The following is an 18,796-nucleotide window of genomic DNA, read 5'->3' as shown; positions in this document are numbered from 1 at the left end:
GAATTGCAGGGATACACTTTCTATGCTTTGGCCAGAAATGTTCACAGTGTCACTGTTACCTCTGTAGCTCTGTTGACCCCTACAGCCTCGAGAGAGATGTCCAGCCAGGCCACATTTGAAACAGTGGTCACATTGCTCCTCATTGCCTCTCTCCTGACATCCTCTGCACGCCCGTCTGGTTCTGGGTTGAGACTGGTTCGGTGGCTGGGGTGACTGGTGAACATTCTTCCTCAGCTCTGCTACTTCCTCTCTCAGTTGCTTGACAGCCTCCATCAGTTCCATTTCCATTTTACTTTTTGTAGCGGCGACCTTTTGACTCTTGACATTGGCCCTGGCTGAGGCATTCTGTCCGAGTAACTCAACTGTGTCGGCTTGTGACTGATCCAGAACTGTCTCTGCTAGTAACTTGTTTACTCTGCCGGGTCTGACTGGGAGACTCCTTTTCATTTTCTGTTCTCTTTCCAAATCAACAGCGGCTGCATCATTCATTTTTTCTATCAGTCTCATCGGTCATGCTCTGGTCATCCATGTAGTATTTTAGTTGCAGCTTGATATTATCACTCAATAACCCTGTGCTAAGTGACCTGAGAAATTTCTTCTGAATTAGGTCTGGGCTATACTGTACATCAGCGCTAGAATCAGAAGCTGCTGCCATCAGTCTTTCTTTGAGTTCAATTGCACGAAAGAGAAAGTTCTGAGGTGATTCTTTTGCATCTTGAGTGATATTCACAAGTCTGTGTAACATATCTGTCATGCTATTTTCTTTTAAGTGAGCTTTCAGAATGGTCTTTAAATGTGCAAGTGTCAACTGACTCTTGCTTTCCAGCATATCTCTTAAACTCAGTCCTGGAGAAGCAGCTTTCACTACAGCTTCCACAATTTCTGCATCATTGTGGCCTGCATCATACGTTTTCCCGGATTAATTTGATGCAAGAGACTATTTGGCCGCTTATTCTGAATTCACGTCTGATGACCACTTCGGAAGCTCGAGGAAATTGTAGCTTGAGGGTCAGTGGGCGAGCTAGTTGGCTTGCTTATTTTTGACTCTTTGAAGCGTATCTGCATTTCAGCATACTGTTTCTGTAACTGCTGTATCTCACACTTGCTCGTGCCATTTTTCCCATCCCCTTTCGGTCCACTTTGCCTCAGTGTTTTAGCTGTATTTGTAAGGGCTGGTGCCCGATCGAGGCGTCCTCCAGGGCATCGGAGGGCGCGCCAGGCCAGCGCCGAGGGTTAGTTGGCTAATTATCAACACCTGCTTTCAACACCTTATAAGCAACGCCAACCAGCCACTCGGCGCTGGATCTTTGAAGCTCGTGAGAGCGAATCTATGCCCGTTTTTTCGAGTGAGCCTCGGCTCTTTTCTCTTTCTTTTCCCGCTGTCCCTTTGGAGAGAGTTTTGTTCAGCACCGCTGGCAAAACTCCTCCCGCAAAAGTATCTTCCTCTGTCCCTTTCCTCTCTCTCGAGTCTGCTGGAGATAGAGCTGTGTGCTCTCTCCTGTGTGTGTGTGTGTGTGTGTGTGTGTGTGTGTAGCAGCCGCGGAGCACGCGGTTTTGCTCACCTACTCTCTCTCCCGCTGTTCCTCCCCTCTGTGGTGGAACAGCATTTAATCCATAAGCACCTCTGTTCAGTTTGTTTTCTTTTGAAGCCATTTTGTTTAGTTAATCCTTCACCTCATCTCATAAGAGGTAGCCGTAGCTTCCACGGCAAGCCTTGTTTACAATTCTCCCCTTCTCTTTCACTCACGCTAGGCGTGAGGTTTTGTTTTCCACCCGTTTTCTCTCTCCGCCCGTTTTCGTGGCTCCGCCCCTTTCGGCGGAGGCTCTTTAAAAGGCGATTAAAGCGGCCGCATCCCAATCCGCTCGCTGGTGCAGCAGTTAGAGCACTGGGCTGCGACCGCGACAGCCTGAGTTCGATCCCCGCGTGGAGCGGGGTTTAATAATAATAATAATTGTGTATATATATATATATATATATATATATATATATATATATATATATATAAAATATTATTATATAATATTAATATATATATTTACGATTATATATTAATTCTTATAATATATAATATTATATATTAATAATTATTATTATTATTATTATCCTTTTTTTCTTGGGTTTACCTGCTTCGAGATCTACTGCTCTGCACTTGGATTCTACAACCTTCTGGGCTGGAGAGCTATCGCTCCCCACCCATTACAGTATTGATCAATTTTCAGATAAACCATTCTGCTGCATTTTCATCTTCCGTTTCAATTACTTTCTCCACAGATTCATTTATTGTACGGATCAATGCATGCCTCTTTGTCGTGTCTGACGAAATTTTAGCTTGGCTACACACCTGTTTTAGCTGCTCCAAGGTTAGTGGGCACAGTAGCTCTGTTAGCTGGTCTTGTAGCTGCTCCAGATCCATCTCATGTGTTCAAACTTTGTTTCCTCAGACGTCTTTCATCACGTTGATCCGTCCCTGTTCGGGCGCCAGATTTTGTTGCACACTTAAATGAAAAATGTCTTCAAGTGTGTTGCTTTTCAATGGGTTTGTTGGATTTTATTTACATTACTCCCTCAGAACAATACAGCTCCAGCTTTTTCAACCACTGCCTTCTTCTCTACAGTTCCTTAAGTTTCATTTTTTGTCACATGACCCATTACTGGCTACTCAGATCTTAGTCCGGTCTTTTACTGCCATCTTCTGGTGACAAAGTGCAACAGCACGATTGAGCTAAATAACCCATACAACTCATAACATGACATGACATCAATCAATACAGAAAATAAGAATAAGGGAATAACAAAAAGACAAAAATGGGGGGGTCCGCTACACATGGCTTCCAGTGGCACTGGGACACTAGTGTTTATTGATGATGTGACAGAAGCAAAAGGATGAATTTTAAATTTTATAGGGATTTTCTTAGATTAGATTAATTTACGTACATTAGATTCAACCAAATCAGCCAGGCTGATTAGACGGAGCTTTACAGAATAGATGGTCAATCACATGACCACATCCTATGGCCATGAAAAAGATGTTGTTGTTTTTAAAAATGTTTACTAAGAAAAGGTTATCTAACAAGCTAAATGTTTATGAACTTCCACACAATATCCACTTAAGAGGTAACTATGCTACAGTCTAAAATTGTGTGCTCTATTTTCCACCTATGTTTTGTAGCATGACTTAGATAAAACTTGGATGTGAGAAATCCCAGAACATGAAATGATGACCAACCTGAGAGAGAGAGAGAGAGAGAGAGAGAGAGGAATAGAGAGAGAGAGAGAGAGAGAGAGAGAGAGAGAGAGAGAGAGAGAGAGAGAGAGAGAAAGAGACTGAAAGAAACTAAAGCCAGTCCAGGGACAGAGAGAACTCATCAGACTTCATCCAAGCAGCTATACATTTATGCAAATGACATTATATTGTTGTGCTCTGATGGGGACTCAATATATAGCCAAGAATATGCAAGCAAGTTCTTCATTGTGAGAAATTGAAAATATATGGAAAGCATAACAGAAAGCTCAATTTTTTAAAGACATCTGATGACTACTTCAGAAAAGTCAGAAAGAGAGACCCAATTCACTGCAGCTTGTAATAGATCCAACACTGAGTTTGTCAAATTACACCTTTCCAAAGAAAGTAAGATCTGCCCTTACTGGTTTCTAAAATCTACTATCCTCATTAAGAGAATCAAAAGATCAGCATAGACTGAGATACACAAGATCCACTAGAGAAATTAGATATGTGTATTCTTTAAATCTCATTCAGCTGAGACTGAGCTGAAATCAGTCTCAATAATAAAAGAATAAGAATAGAAAAGGACTAAACCACATGAAGACAGAAGCTGTGTTCAGAATGGCTCAGTCATTAACTCTTTCACTATGTAGCATTTTCTATTTACTGAACGAATTATGGAACAACCAAACAATAAACCATGTTTGTCCTGCTCTGAGGACGTCTGATACAACAGCACTGCATTGCATTATAGTATATTTTGGAATTTCTAAATTTTGTGATGCATTAGGTTGTTTCATAGTGAACTATATAAGGAATAGAATGTACTGCTGGAGTTTTAAACAGTACTGCAAAAATGGTTTACACACTATATAGTGCACTATTTCTGGAATAGTGAGCGATTCAGACACAGCTACAAACATTATATTTAGGGTTCAAGCACCGAAGGTGCGTAGAACCCTATTGTTTTTGCTAATATTTTTCTTCTTCTTCTTCTTCTTCTTCTTCTTATTATTATTATTCTTTTTCTACTGAAAAAAGCTGTTGTGCAGCCTAAACCGTAAGTCATAGAGAAATGAAACTTGGTAGGTAGATGTAGGATCAGTGCATCTCGGAGGACAACAAAAATGGCACCGATTGGTCAAGTGGTGGCGCTATAAACAAGGAAATTCATTTTTCACAATTTTCTCAATAACTCAAAAACCATAAGACCTACATTCAAAATTCTTTTTTTGATGGATTCCTTGGGTCAATACCAACAACTTTCCAATTTGGACCATGCACTTCCGTCTATATAGATTTTTTGCTAATTTGCATAATATGCAAAACCTACTTTTGCAAACTAGTCCTAGGAATTTTGACCAATCCTGGCATGTTTGGTATCAAAACACTCGTGAGAGCATGCGCTTCAATATTCATTAAGAAAAAGTTGAAATATGTAAACAATATGGCCGCCATATGCAAATTAGTCCTTCCGGATATATGCCCCATTCACTTCAAGAGGTAAATTTGGAGCACTGTTTCTCAGCAACCGTGCAACCTAGCAAGTTGAAACTTTGCATGCAGAATCTATCATACAGCCTCTAAAGGATGTTCAAAGGGCAACTTAATCAATCAACATGGCTGAACACCATCAGCCAATCAGCATTCAGCAGACATTTTGGCAGGCTGAATGTTGCCCAATCTGGATGATATTTGGCAGTTATGTTCAGGTGGAGACACTGTAGTGACCTGCAAAGTGCTGAAACAATCTGCCCACTGGGGGGCGCTGTTCCAAAAAAACGAGTATATGTCAATCATGCTGTACAATTTTGACATCTAATTGTTTTTGCCATATTTAGTACAGTGGCTCTGACAAATTTCTCAATACAACTATGTTTAAAAAGTGCTTTGTTCATTCATAATTGCTAATTGTTTGAAAATAGCTATATTGAAACTACTCTCTGGATATTTGGCCTATCACCTCCATTTCAGTCTTGCTGCACACTGTAGAGTCTCTAGGTAAATGTTCATTAAAAACATTTGTGAAAATTTCACATACAATACTCTCCAGGCATCAAGCAATCTGTGCGTCCTTGGAATTTCTAACCTAAATTGCTGTAACTCTGCACTATTTGCTGTAATCTCACAATGTTAAAGACCTCTGTACAATATCACTCTGATGAAGCGCCATTTCATACAGAACTAGATTAAGAATAACTTGACATTACATGTCATATCAGAACATTCACTCCTTTGTGCCTCTTCTCAACATTAATAACAGGTGAAAGACTTTTGATCATTTCTAAACGTGACAGAATGTCTCCAATTGTGTTAGACCTTCTTACACATCACCATCCTATGCTCTAGTAGGCACCATTGTGCTAGTTGGTGCTTGATGAAGCGCCATTTAATTCAGAACTAGATTTATAATAACTTCGTAATTACATGTCATATCAGAACATTCACTCCTTTGTGTTAATTTAAACTTGTTTGGTCAAACATTTCAGCTTGTTCTGCAAAGGTTCAAAGGTCAATCTGAATACCACTTTGTGAACATTCTGGTTGAAGCCACCTGATCAATACCAATAACATGTAGACACCTTTTGACTAGTTCTAACTCACTTAATGAATATCCTACAAAGTTCACTAGATTTACATGTGAATTTAAGCACTGATCAGGTTGAAAGGCCTCTGCTCAACATTAATAAAAATGTGAAAAACTTGATAATTTCTAAATGTGACAGGGCATCTCCAATCATATTAGACCTTCTTACACATCACCATTCAATGCTCCAGTAGGCACCATTGTGCAAGTTGGTGCTTGAACCCGATGATTGCCGCTTGCGGCTATATTCATCATTAGATTCGCTTATAGAATATCAGAGTTAGACTTATAATATCAGAGTTAGACAAATGTTAGTAACAAACACACTTACACACACTTACACCAAATGTGATAGAAGATTCAAGAGAAGAGATGTCTCGCAGAGGTGAGATCTCTCTCACTGCTTCATTCAACACACACAAACACACACACTGTCTCAAAAGCCTGGAATCCGTTCTCATCTCTTTCCCTGTTATAATTAGTGATGACTTTCACAATGTGGACCTTTTGTACATAACTTATCACTACTTATTAAACATGAAGCAGTCTCACATATTCACTAAACTGCCATCCTCAGAATTCTACAGCTTAATGAAGCATGTTACATTGAACAGTACCAGCATGGCTCAATATTCTGCCTTCAGCTGCTGATGAAAGATTAATATATATATATATAGTGTTTTTATGCTACGGATTCCAAACTTTTGAACAGCACTACATAAACACACACATACATACATGTTCCATTCTAGAACTGCAGGTTCATTACAACATCTCAAGGTATAGCAAGGTTTCATTCATGGCCAACTCTGTTATTGTTTATCTGTTTAACTTCTTAACAGGCCAGGATTTTTGACATTACACCACTAAATATAGAGGATTTCTATATAAGAATTACATAAGCTTTCATGTTTGATGAGGAACATTACTGAAAAGCATAAATGCAATTGTAATAGAAAATATATATATATATATAAAAATGTTTAAGTAAATCTGATAATGTAAATATAAGGAATAAAATCATAAAATTGGCTAATTAACCACCTAGCAACCACCTAGCAACACCTTAGCAACCACCCAAGATACCATAGCAACACCTTAGCAACCACCTAGCAACACCTTAGCAACCACCCTGGATACCATAGCAACACCTTAACAACCACTTAGCAACACCTTAGCAACACCATAGCAGATACCAGCCAGCACTGCAATCACACTCGCAGTTTCTGTAGAAACTGCAATCTAGTTAATTTTAAAATTAATATTTTCCTGAATACAAAGTAAACAGTTTATGTCCTCCAAAGCTTTAGTTTTGTTATGTTTATCAAGTTTTTACATCTATTTTCAAACCAAGAATTTGGTTTGATTCCTGTTATTGATCTGGATTTATTAAGTGAAGTAGAGAGTAAACAAACAGGTTCCCCAAAGCCCTCAAGCCTTTCAGAATGTAAATAAGTTATTTTACTGCAAAGAAAAAGAGTTTTGTATCAGCTACACCAGTAGCCTGTATACGGGACAAGGCATTTTAAGGGGTTAAACCATTAACAGAGTTAACATTTTGTATAATTTTGTACAACTTAGCAACGTCTAAAACCAGAATCACTGCTGCCAACCTCTTTTCATTTGACCGTATTGCATATACATGTGTATATTTTAAATAATTCTCTAGATTGGTCTAAAAGTGGTTGAGTTAAAGTTGGCAAAACTGAGCTGAATTTCTTAAAATATATGTGTCAAAATTGTATAAAGAAATTTAGCCATCACAAATATAAATCTAACCAAAAATTTAAATTTCATGACCACCTTTTGGATATATAGGATGATAAAATATTAAAATGTATATAATTTTTTTAACATTTTATAGAAATTACTGAGGCAACTCACCAACTCCCACAGGTTTCCGGACAGAAGAGATGGTGTCGGTTCCAAAACCGATTTAATAATGATTGCAATGTACCTCAGTTCCAGAATTAAACCCCCACACACACAGCCTCCATACAGACAGGACACACACACAGACTCTCTTGCTCAGATCAACAGGTCTTCTGTAATGCTGAAAACCTTCTTTCTAAATTAATTTTACCAAATAATCGATAGAACTGGGATTAAAACGACCATAGACACAAAGACCACAACTACCATGACCAAGTGAAGAATCCTTTTCTGCAACTTTGTTTACTTTACTTTCCCTTCCATAGCCTCACACTACCTCACACTGCCTCACACTACCTAATCTAATCTATATTTGCTATATTTCTCCACCTCATTTGATAGTAAGATTTCATCCTCTGCTAATCTGCTGTGGTGGTGCACCACCTTTGAACACTTGGGAGATAAGGATCATGCAAGATGAAAAAACGTTGCGACTACGACAATATTGGTATACACTACTCTTATAGCCAGGTTCTGTGTTCGAGGTACTGCTCCAGGACCCCCGAACTGTAAGGTACAAGCTCTAAGCTCTGTTTGGACCGGTACTGTTGCAGGACCAAACCACCAACTGCCACACAAACACCTTTATTGCCGGTTTCTGGGACCGGTACTGTTCCAGGACCCCCGAACCATAAGGCAAACAGGCAAAAAAGCCCCCCCTGGTCCAGTAATGTTCCAGGACCAGGGCATCGCAAGTCACCTTAACCCCCAGTGCCAGCCCTTTTGATATTACTTAATTAAATGTAACCTACCTTACACAGCAGTTGGTCATGAGAGTATAGAAGGTCCATAAATTACAGGCCCAAAGCAGCATCATTCTTTTTTTTTTTATCATAACCGGGCGGAAACACCAAAAGCTGTAGGGTAATTTACCACAGCATGACTTAGATAAAACTCGGATGTGAGAAATCCCAGAACATGAAAAGATGACCAATGAGTCAGATCTTAGAATTTAAAATATATTAAAGTTTACTGGAAAAATAGTTTCAGCATTACATATATGTATAAAAGGAACAAAATTTAATAGATATATATTAGAAAAGAGTAAAAGTACAGCAACGAGTGTGATTGGACAGAACTTATCAATATGATTACGTCAGCAGAGTCCAGTTAACAGCTTGTTGTCCAGTTCCAATGACGTGATCAGCTCCAGCCTGTCTGAGCAACAGGTTCTTATCATGGTGTTGTTCAGCTCTGTGTCCTTGTTGAACACAGCAGACAGTCCTTGTGTTTCAAACAGTCCTTAAGTGTCCTAAGAGGCAAGTGCTGGCTATCTGAGGAGAGGTTCCCAGCACTTCACTGAGAGAGCTTGTTGTCTCCTAGTTCATATGCACTGGTCCCAGAACAGCAGAACAGCAGTGAAGCTTCTCTGCCACTCAGGGTCACGTTCTCCTCACAGCTCTCACTGTTGATGAAAACACTCTGACCTTCCTGATTCCTGAAAAAGTACAAACAACCTCCAAAGCCTTGTGTCATTGTGACAGTTAAAAATAGAGCAAAGATCATAAGGTTATTAAGTGAATTATGAAGTGAACAGGAAAAATTATAACTGTATATATAAATGTATAAAACATTTAAGAATAAGAGTGTGAAGGTGTGGTTATCTCCAATCACACCCTTCAGTTTTAACTGCCCTGTTTTGCTCCCTAATGAGCAAATACGTTCCAGAACATTCCTACAAGATACTATTGATGAAAGTAACATCGGCAGAAACATGTTACACAATGTGTTATGTGTATCTTTTAAAACAATGGCAAAGAAATAAACAAATATTACAAAACAATGTATACATTAAAGGCAGTCCTTCTTTTGGCTCCAATAAGTTTGGTGAAATCAAAAAGTAGAAAACAACACTAGAACTAGAAGTGTCTAATAGTGAAAGAGCTTTTCCACACACCCAGTGCTAGGGGACTAAATTGGAACGAAACTAAAAAAAAATCACTATTTTGTATTTATACAGGGTTTGTCTGAGAACATCTATTTTGGTTTAAAAATTGTATTTTATTATTTGGGTCAGACTGGGGTTTCAGCAGTATTATAACTGCATATACATTCACACAGTGACAAATGCTGACTTTGGGCTGTCTGGCCTCCTGCAGACACGTATAAGTCATACAAGACAAGGACTTGAATGTGCAAAATATGAATATTTGCAGCTAGTAAAATGTGTGATATTTATACATGAGAGAAGCAATGCTAGCTAGCAATCCAAACAGAGAAAGAGTACATAGAAACAAAGTCCTTAATTGTAAATGTACAGTAAGCTAAATCTTGCTATTCCTGTAAACTACATTTTGTCTTTTCCAAAAAGACACCAGAGACACACATATCTGTAAAGATGTGGCCGGGTGCCTGTAGAAATGTGGAAGTGTGCGTGTGTGTGCATGTGTCTGTGTGTGTGAATGTGCAGGGCCGGTGCTAGCCATTTGGATGCCCCAAGCACAAATGCATTTGTGGTGCCCCTTATTTCCAAAATAACTTCTCAATGTTAATATTTTGAAAACAGTTGCAAAAAGAGGAAAGTAAAATCTTGACAAAGGTTTGCATAAAGAATGGCACCAAGCATTAAAATAAATAAATGAAATAATTACACTTCATTGTAATTGCATTAATAAACGTAAAAAGCTGTGCCTAATATCAATAAAGTGTTGCTTTTGAAGTCATTTTATCCTGTTTCATTTTGTGAGACAGGTATTATTTAAGTGATTTCTTGGTTCTGAAAAAAAAAGCAAAACAATAGAAATCTATTTACACTATATTACCAAAAGTCTTCCCTGCGTTGCGTTTGGTGATGTAAGGCTTGGATGGACCTGCTCCGCCATGGAAACCCATTTTGTTTTTTTAAGGAATGATCACAGAAGCCACCAACATTTTTTCTGTAAATAGGTTTAGAAACACTATATTTTACTAAACAGATTTCTTGCATAATTTATTCAAAATATTAAGTGGTGTTTATTTTCTCTATACTTTCAGGATTATCTGTGGCCTGACACAGTTCACAAACAGAAGTCACTTGGCCTTTGCTGCACTAGAGGCTGTGTGCTTTCAAACACGAGAGGTAATACACATTATCCTAAAATTTGCCTACATCATTTAGTATTTCATTAGGTCAAAGCAATGTTTATTTAAACTCAGAATTGGCAGAGGGTGCCCTTTATTTACAATGTAGTAGAGCAGAGCATAAAACAGAATAAGACACTGATAATAATACGTAAAGATTATATTATTATAGCAGGGACATTAAAAACTATAAAATTATACATAAAAAATAAAACTAGGAAAAGATCAAATAAAAATTAAGAACACTAGTTACGCATGTGACTGTGGCTCTGTGATGCCAAAACAGTTAGGTGGATGATGAATACTAACAGTGTCATAAAGGCAGTACTCTGCCACCGTAGCAAAGCCGCTGAGAGGACAAAGTACTCAGGACTAAAGAGGAGGCCATGTTCGTCCTGTAGAATCAGGATATGTATACGGTTACAGATATATTTACATACATTTGACATAAAGTGCTATGTCAATACAGCCTCAATAATTTCTTGTCATGTTATGAATTCTGGTATTTTTAAAAGCATTGCTTTATAAATGGATTATTCAATGCTTATGTATGTGTTTTGAAGAGATATTGACTGCTCCCAAAAGAGAATAGTGTTATGAGAAATTTGGTTGAGAGTGAATTACATCATACATCTAGTTAAGTTTTGGTTTTCAGTTCAGAGCTAATTATGCTGCGATTTGTAGTAGCCTATAGTAGTATAGTAACCGTTATTATATAGGTTTTGTCATTAGACACCTTAGTCTAAGCTTATATTCATAGAAATGCCCTGTGATTCTAGCTGTGTGTTTAGTATGTTCTTTAACAATACACTTAATATCACAGTCCCAATTAAATCTTGTTGTATATTTCAGGTTCTGGATGCGATGAATAGAGACAGTGGTGTTCCACTTACTCAGTTACATGTAGATGGAGGGATGACCGCTAATAAATTACTAATGCAACTGCAGGCTGATATCCTATGCATCCCAGTGGGTAAGTATGCTTTTGGATATGTCTGATTTTGTTTACATTTACTCTGGTTCAGATGTCTCAGACTGTAGTTGTGAAAGGTCAAAGCCCTGTTTAATGTATGGGTAATAAGCTGTGAGATATTTTATACTGGAATGTTACAAGAACACTTTTTTACAGTAACATCTAGCTTGCACAATAAACGTCCGCCATATCACACCTAACATGCTTCCGCAATGTTGCATTTCACTACTCACAGAACGCAGAATCTGAATTGATCAACTTACCCTACATTGCATTATCAAGCCTTTCCTGGCCTTCGAGGCTCTACAATATATCTTACAGCATAGTCCACAGTCAGAAACACGCATTTAACAATGAAGAACTTGTGTGCATTCTTTTGAGGAGGATGCTCTTACAGTTACAGTTAATTGTTTTTATTTTGTGCAGTGAGACCCTCAATGTCTGAGACCACTGCTTTGGGTGCTGCCATGGCTGCAGGAGCAGCTGAAGGGGTCAATGTGTGGAGCATAAACCCTGATGGTATGACCTCTGTGACCTCTGAGAAGTACCAAGCTCAGATCAACCCAGATGGTGAGAGCTCAGATAGAATTACTCTTCAGCAACTGAACATAATTATAATATATAATATAAATCTACAATGGATCTTTTTTCTTATAAGAAACACTAATACAATAAATAAAATGATTAGGAAACAAAATACAAAATATTTAGTTAATATATTTTGAAATTATTATTACGGATATTTTAAATAAAAGAAAAAAAACTTTGAAATTAAAATGTAATAATGGTAGGATTAGAGGTGGAAAGTAACGAATTACATTTACTTACGTTACTGTAATTGAGTGTCATATTGAGTACAGAATACAAACACTCACAGATACAGAAAATTGTTGTTTATTTAAGGCGTAGACAACACAGAGGAGATCAGAAGCAAAATAAGTAGAGCACAGTAGCCACATAGACAAAACCATACCATAAACGGGAGACAGTCCAGAGTTCATACACGCGAGAAGCCAGCAGTAGAGATAATCCAAAAGGGGAGAAACAATAAACAGTCCAGATCATCCACGCTAAATCCACAATCAGAGGTACAGGCAAAATGGGCCTTGAGAAAACAAAAGACAAGGTCATACACGGAAATCCGGCGTAGCGTGGCTCTGTAAAAAAAAAAATGCTCCGCACGACAATAGTCAAGTCAAGTAGTTTTATTGTCAATACTGCATATGTCCAGGACATACATAGAATTGAAATTACGTTACTCTCCTTCCCAAATTTTACAGCAGGTACAGAAAATAGATATAATAAAAAAAAGAATGGGAGACACTATGTGTACAATACAGCAGGGACACATACATGAGACAAAAACAAGGCGCAGTAGTGGTGGGGGAGAAATGGATATATAAATATAAGTTAAAAGAAATAAGATATATAATCTAAAAGAGTGGGAGACACTATATGTACAATACAACAAGACACAATAAACATAAGTAAGACGAAAGACAATAGTGCAATATTGATGGTGATTGAGATGGAATGACAGTGTAAATAGAACCCGTATAACAGTAGTGCAAATATGGTGTATGAGGCGGGAGCTGTACAAGTCCTGAAGGGAGGGAAGAGAGGTGCCAACGATCTTCTCAGCTGCTCTCACAATGCGCTGGAGGGTCCTGCGGCAGGATGCTGTGCTTTTTATCTTATTTTTGTGGCACTGTCACTAAACTGCACTTTCACGATGTGAGAGAGAATGAGTGAGAATAAGCATCAGGTGTATCTGTCTAATTCTTAAATGGCAAAACATCTGCTATGTTAATCTAGGAGTAAGTCCGTGTAGTAAGCATAAATTTAAATCCTTATAAATGTCAGAAAAAATACATTTTAAGTATATTTTATTTTATAGTTAGCTAGCACAACTTTTAAGTAGGCTCCCACAGACATTATCAGGCCTATAACTCTTCTTCACCCTAACAGAGAGAAAGGCCTTGTGTACTTGCTCCAAATCTATCAAAAATGCTGATCATTTGCCACTTTTCCTCTCAAACCCTGGACTTCGTTTGCAAAGTCAAATGCATCAAAACGGTTGTAAAAATGATTAAACGCATTAGCCAGTTCAATATCTGAAGTAAAGCCTTTCAACATTCAACATACCTTTTTACTGTTCCCTGACTCCTTAAGACCTGCTGTAGTTTTCATACTAGACCAGACTGAACCAAGATTGTTTGCCGCCATTTTATTATCTAACGTACTCAAATCAGAAGTGGTTCCTTGTCTAAAAGCATGTCTCTTTTTCTCCAGGCTGAGACTCACTGTTTTGTTCATCCATGGTCTATTTTTAGGATATGTTTTTACCTGCTTGCATGGTACAATAATATCTCTACAAAAAGACATATAAGAGCATGTAACATCAACCAGTTCATCCAGATCATCTCCAAAGGATTCTTTAAACACCCACTCTGTACAGTTAAAACATTCCTGCAACAAAGTACAGATTCATTCGTCCAGTGTTTAATGTCCTTTATCTGTGCTTTTTCCCTCTTTAACACAGTCTTATATACGGGCAATAGATGCACACAGTTATGATCAGCTGAACCCAAAGAGGGTAAAGGAAGGGACTTGTAGGCATCCTTAACTGATCCATAACACCGATCCAATGTCTTAGCATGTCTGGTTGGACACAACACATATTGATAAAAGTGCTTCAAAGTTTTTTTAAGTAAAACCTGGTTAAAATCACCCAGTATAAAATGTGGGGCATCATGTCGCCTGCAGTTTTTGTATGACATCATAGATAGTACTGGAGGCAGAAACAGCATCTGCCTTAGGATGAATATACACAACTGTTATAAAAAGTTGTGGAAATTCGCATGGCAGAAAGAAGGGACGCATCGATATGGATAACAGTTCAATATCTGGCATGCATATGCGTTCTCTGACAGTCACAGCACTACAGTATCGTTTGTTCAGATATAAACATACCCCACCGCCTTGAGATTTTCCCGTCACTTCAGCCTGTCGATCCATTTGAAATGGCTCTAGGCCAAGTCGTTATTCTGATCCAGCTCAGTTAACTACGTCCCTGTAAAAGCCATAGCGCAGCAGTCCTTAAAATCCTTCTAGTAGCGAACGTTTCCCTGCAATTTATCCACTTTATTCCTATACACCGAACGTTTCCCAGGATTATGGAGGGCAGGGGGAATCGGGTGAGCAGCTGTTTCCTCAGACGTAACCTCACGCTGCCTCGTTTACCCCGTTTCCTCTGCTTATACCTCGCTCCTTCACAGACTCCCTGTGAATCTTCCCGAACACAGTCTGGTAGTTGTAGCGTTATCCCTGTCACGCTATCTATGCTCACTCTGTTCAGTTGCAGGAGCTTATCTCTGGTGTACCAAATCCTGTCCTGGAGAACGGCTCCCTCCACAACATAGGCCAGCAGTAGGTAGAGCAAAATACATAGGACAACCGAATAACAAAGATCCATTTTGTATCAGAAAACTCATCTAGGGCTTTATCATACCAATACTCCTACTAAAATAACTTAAAAACAGAAAAAACAAACAATTAAAATACTAAAAACACCAGACCAAGAGGACGCCAACTTCACCCTGCTGGTCGCTGCGTGCGCATGCGCCCTATGTGTTTGGCTTTTATTTGCGATGTCTTCAGGATTTGCAAAAATAATAATAAATGATTTTCAGCGCATCATTCAAGCTTCCACAGCAGAGTTTAGATTATCAGCCCAAGCCTGACCCGATTCCTGACCCGAACTCACACATGCGCTCCTCCACTCCGTATTACACACTTGTCTTGAGCTGTGTGTAGCTAGATAGCCCTCTGAAGTGAGGAGAAACATTACATAAGGTGAGCTAAATTTGGTCCAAAGCGAAGGACAGTCAGGGGTATAAAGCTAATTCAAGTTAATTGTTGATAGAAACAACACGTGTGTCAGCTTTGTAGAGTGTGTTAAGCGCAGAGTGCTATAAGCTTAAAACAAAGGCTATAAAATAAGGCTATATGCTTAAAAAAAATCGTTTGTTCAGAAAGTATTTTATATTCTTAAACCTTGTTAATTATATATTAATACATTATAATAATTATTAGTGAAGTATAAATTAATTAATTATTAATTATAAATTATGGTTATTGTTATTTTGGTTTAATGAGTGGGCAGGGCATAGCCATTTTTTGTGTTTTTGGACAGGCTATATGCTAAATATTAAAATGTTTGTTTTTTAAAGTATTTTATGTTCTTAAACCATGTTAAATTAGATTAGATTAGAGGAAGGTCATTCAGACATCTTTTTTGTGGACTCGATTTTAAAATTATTTTTATGGTTCCAGTTCTTGTATTCTTCCTATTAGTGCTTTTTTCTCATTTGCATACCCTGGTATTTGTTTTTACAGCTAGAATCGAACATGGCCAGTTTCCATACCAAGATGGAAATTATCTGTATTTTGGTGAATAACACTATAGACATACGGCAAAAATGAAAACATTATCTAAAATATGACAATAAGGTCATACACAGACTATTAAATGTTTGAAAAATGTGTCAACATTTATGCCTACGTGCAGCATGTTGTGCCCAAAGGTACATTTGGTTTACAGTATGTAAAGCAGCATCTCGTTATAAAAAGAACATTTAACAAAACAAACACAAACATACAGTAAGCAAAACATTGGAACAGGAAAAAAAGTTCAGGCTCAGGATTTTTTTTCACTATCACCCCTGGAGCTGTGTGTGGGAGAAACAGGAGCGCCTACAGCACCAGACGTGACATTAAGTTGATTTTATAAGTAATTTGTCATTTTTAAAGTAGTTTTTAATATAGGTAATTTTACTTTTACTCAAGTTCATTTTTTACATGTAATTTACTTTGCTACTTTGGAAAACTCCCTGTTACTGAGTAAAAAATGAAATTCTGGGGAAAAAAAAAAATAGAACCAATATGGGACACGATTTGTTCTGTATTTCCGTAAAGTCCAATCCACATGTCTGACACTCACATTCACACTAAACCCCTCCTCACTCCGCTCTGCTCCTCTGTGCTGCTGCAGCAAACACCATCCCAGGTAATTTTTTACCTTGTTGTGATTTTGCCAGAAGATGTCAGAGCATGGCGTAGAACTTATTTTAGTAGACTATTGTGGTTTCAACGATTAGTATGTTGAGTTTTGTCAAAAGAATGATAATATATATATATATATATATATATATATATATATATATATATATATATATATATATATATATGGCAATTTAAAGAACAAATCTAAATAAAGTATATTTATATATTTTCTAATATATATAAAGATTTAATACATATTTACTTCGTTTTTTGTTGATCCACAATGTCTCCGGGAGATCACTTGACACGATATTCCTCACAAAAATATAAACATTTTAACACAAAATACAAAGATTTCTGTAAAAAAAAAAAAAATCTAAGGAATTATTTGTCAGATTAAAAAGGTGTGTACAGATTTCTGTGTATTTTGTGTCAAAATGTTTATATTTTTAAGGAATAAAGTCTCCAGTGATCATTACATCAAATATTATAATACGTGGGGTTTAACTGTTTGGATAACCTGACTTCCTTTAAACTCATAAGAAAGGCACCAGCAAATACTGTTCAATTTAAGTAAAAATTACCCCATGGTCCCTATAGTTATGCACATAAAGTTATGTTCCCAATTTATTTAGTTTATATATTAAATGTTTTTTTGTTGCACACAAACATATTTCAATTAAGATTTAATTAACTCCACTTTATAAGAGAAAGTGTTAAAGCTTGAAATGCTTTATTAGCATTTACGTTGAATTGCTTTTTTGATTACCCCTTCAATAAAAACACCAGCACAAATTAAAATATACCACTGCTGCCTGAAAGGTCTAAATTATTATGTGGAATAATAGATTATTGAAAACGATTAAATTTATGATTTGTTTTGCTTTTTTTACATCAAATAATTAAAAGCAAGTATGTAACTTTTACTTAAAGTACATTTTAAATTGAGTATTTTTTTACTTTTACTCGAGTAGATTTTTAGATGGGTACTTTTACTTGAGTAGAATTTTAGCAAAGTAAAGGTACTTTTACTTAATTACAATTATTCAGTACTTTTTCCACCTCTGATCAGGATCGGGTAGGCTCAGCAGGTGCAGAGTTAAAAATAACATAAAATACAAAAATAACCAAATGGATTAGACTAAAACAAAAAAAAAAAGAAATGCTAGGACAGAGAAAGAAGGTCAGTTCACTAAAAACACACTAACAAGAGCCATATGTATACAGGGGACCACAGATGAAAAAAAAAGATAGATAGTTGCTGAGCATATTGTGAGAATAAAAGGGAAAGGAAAAGAGGAAAAAGCAGGGGTTAGAAAGGCTGTGTAATAATTCTGCTAAGTAGAAGAACAGGGCTGATTCCGGAAAGCTGGAACCACAAATGGACACATCCAAAAAGAACGGCCAGGCATCACAGCACATGTAAGAGAGATGGAGAGAGAGAGAGAACAGAGAGGGAAAGGAAAAAAAGGTCTAGAATGGGTTTAAAGAACTCTGCTGGAGTGGCATGGGCACTTGGAGGCAGCAGCTCAGGACATACGGGTGAAAAAGAGAAAGGAGATGATTAGGGCAGGGTTTATGTGAGAGAGGAATCGTTAGAAGGGCAACAATGGATGCATGGATGGAATATAATGATACATATAAATACAATAAAATAAAAATAGAATATAAAGTGTAAAAGTGCAGTCTTTAGTGTGTGTAATGTAGAATGGAGGCAGTGCAGCTGAACACAATAGACAGTGAACACCAGTTGATGTGCATAAAGTGAGGATAACTGATGTCAGCCATACAGAACGTGCAAATGCACAGTTATATAATCATTTAAAATTAGCAGTGCAAAAGATACATAAACAGTAGATGAATGAACTAGTGAATGAACTACTAGTGTAAAATAGGGTAGAACTATTAAAATAGTGTTATAGGCATCAGCAAGACTGAGAGTGTGTCCATAGCTGA

The 18,796-nt window shown here is 37.4% G+C and overlaps 1 protein-coding gene across 2 annotated transcripts in view; it reads left to right on the top strand.

Annotated features, from left to right (window-relative positions):
• Positions 1 to 18,796, top strand: part of LOC103044907 (glycerol kinase) — a 364,431-nt gene that overhangs the window by 336,560 nt on the left and 9,075 nt on the right. For both annotated transcript variants that reach the window (XM_049485389.1, XM_049485390.1), the window contains exons 15-17: positions 10,717 to 10,801; positions 11,656 to 11,776; positions 12,203 to 12,346. In XM_049485389.1, coding sequence (XP_049341346.1) covers positions 10,717 to 10,801; positions 11,656 to 11,776; positions 12,203 to 12,346 — 350 coding nt within the window. The remainder of the gene's footprint in view (positions 1 to 10,716; positions 10,802 to 11,655; positions 11,777 to 12,202; positions 12,347 to 18,796) is intronic.

This window comes from Astyanax mexicanus, chromosome 11 (assembly GCF_023375975.1).
Source record: "Astyanax mexicanus isolate ESR-SI-001 chromosome 11, AstMex3_surface, whole genome shotgun sequence".
NCBI lineage: Eukaryota > Metazoa > Chordata > Actinopteri > Characiformes > Acestrorhamphidae > Astyanax > Astyanax mexicanus.
Note: the sequence above shows the minus strand (reverse complement) of the source record. Positions and strands in the feature narration are given on the sequence as shown.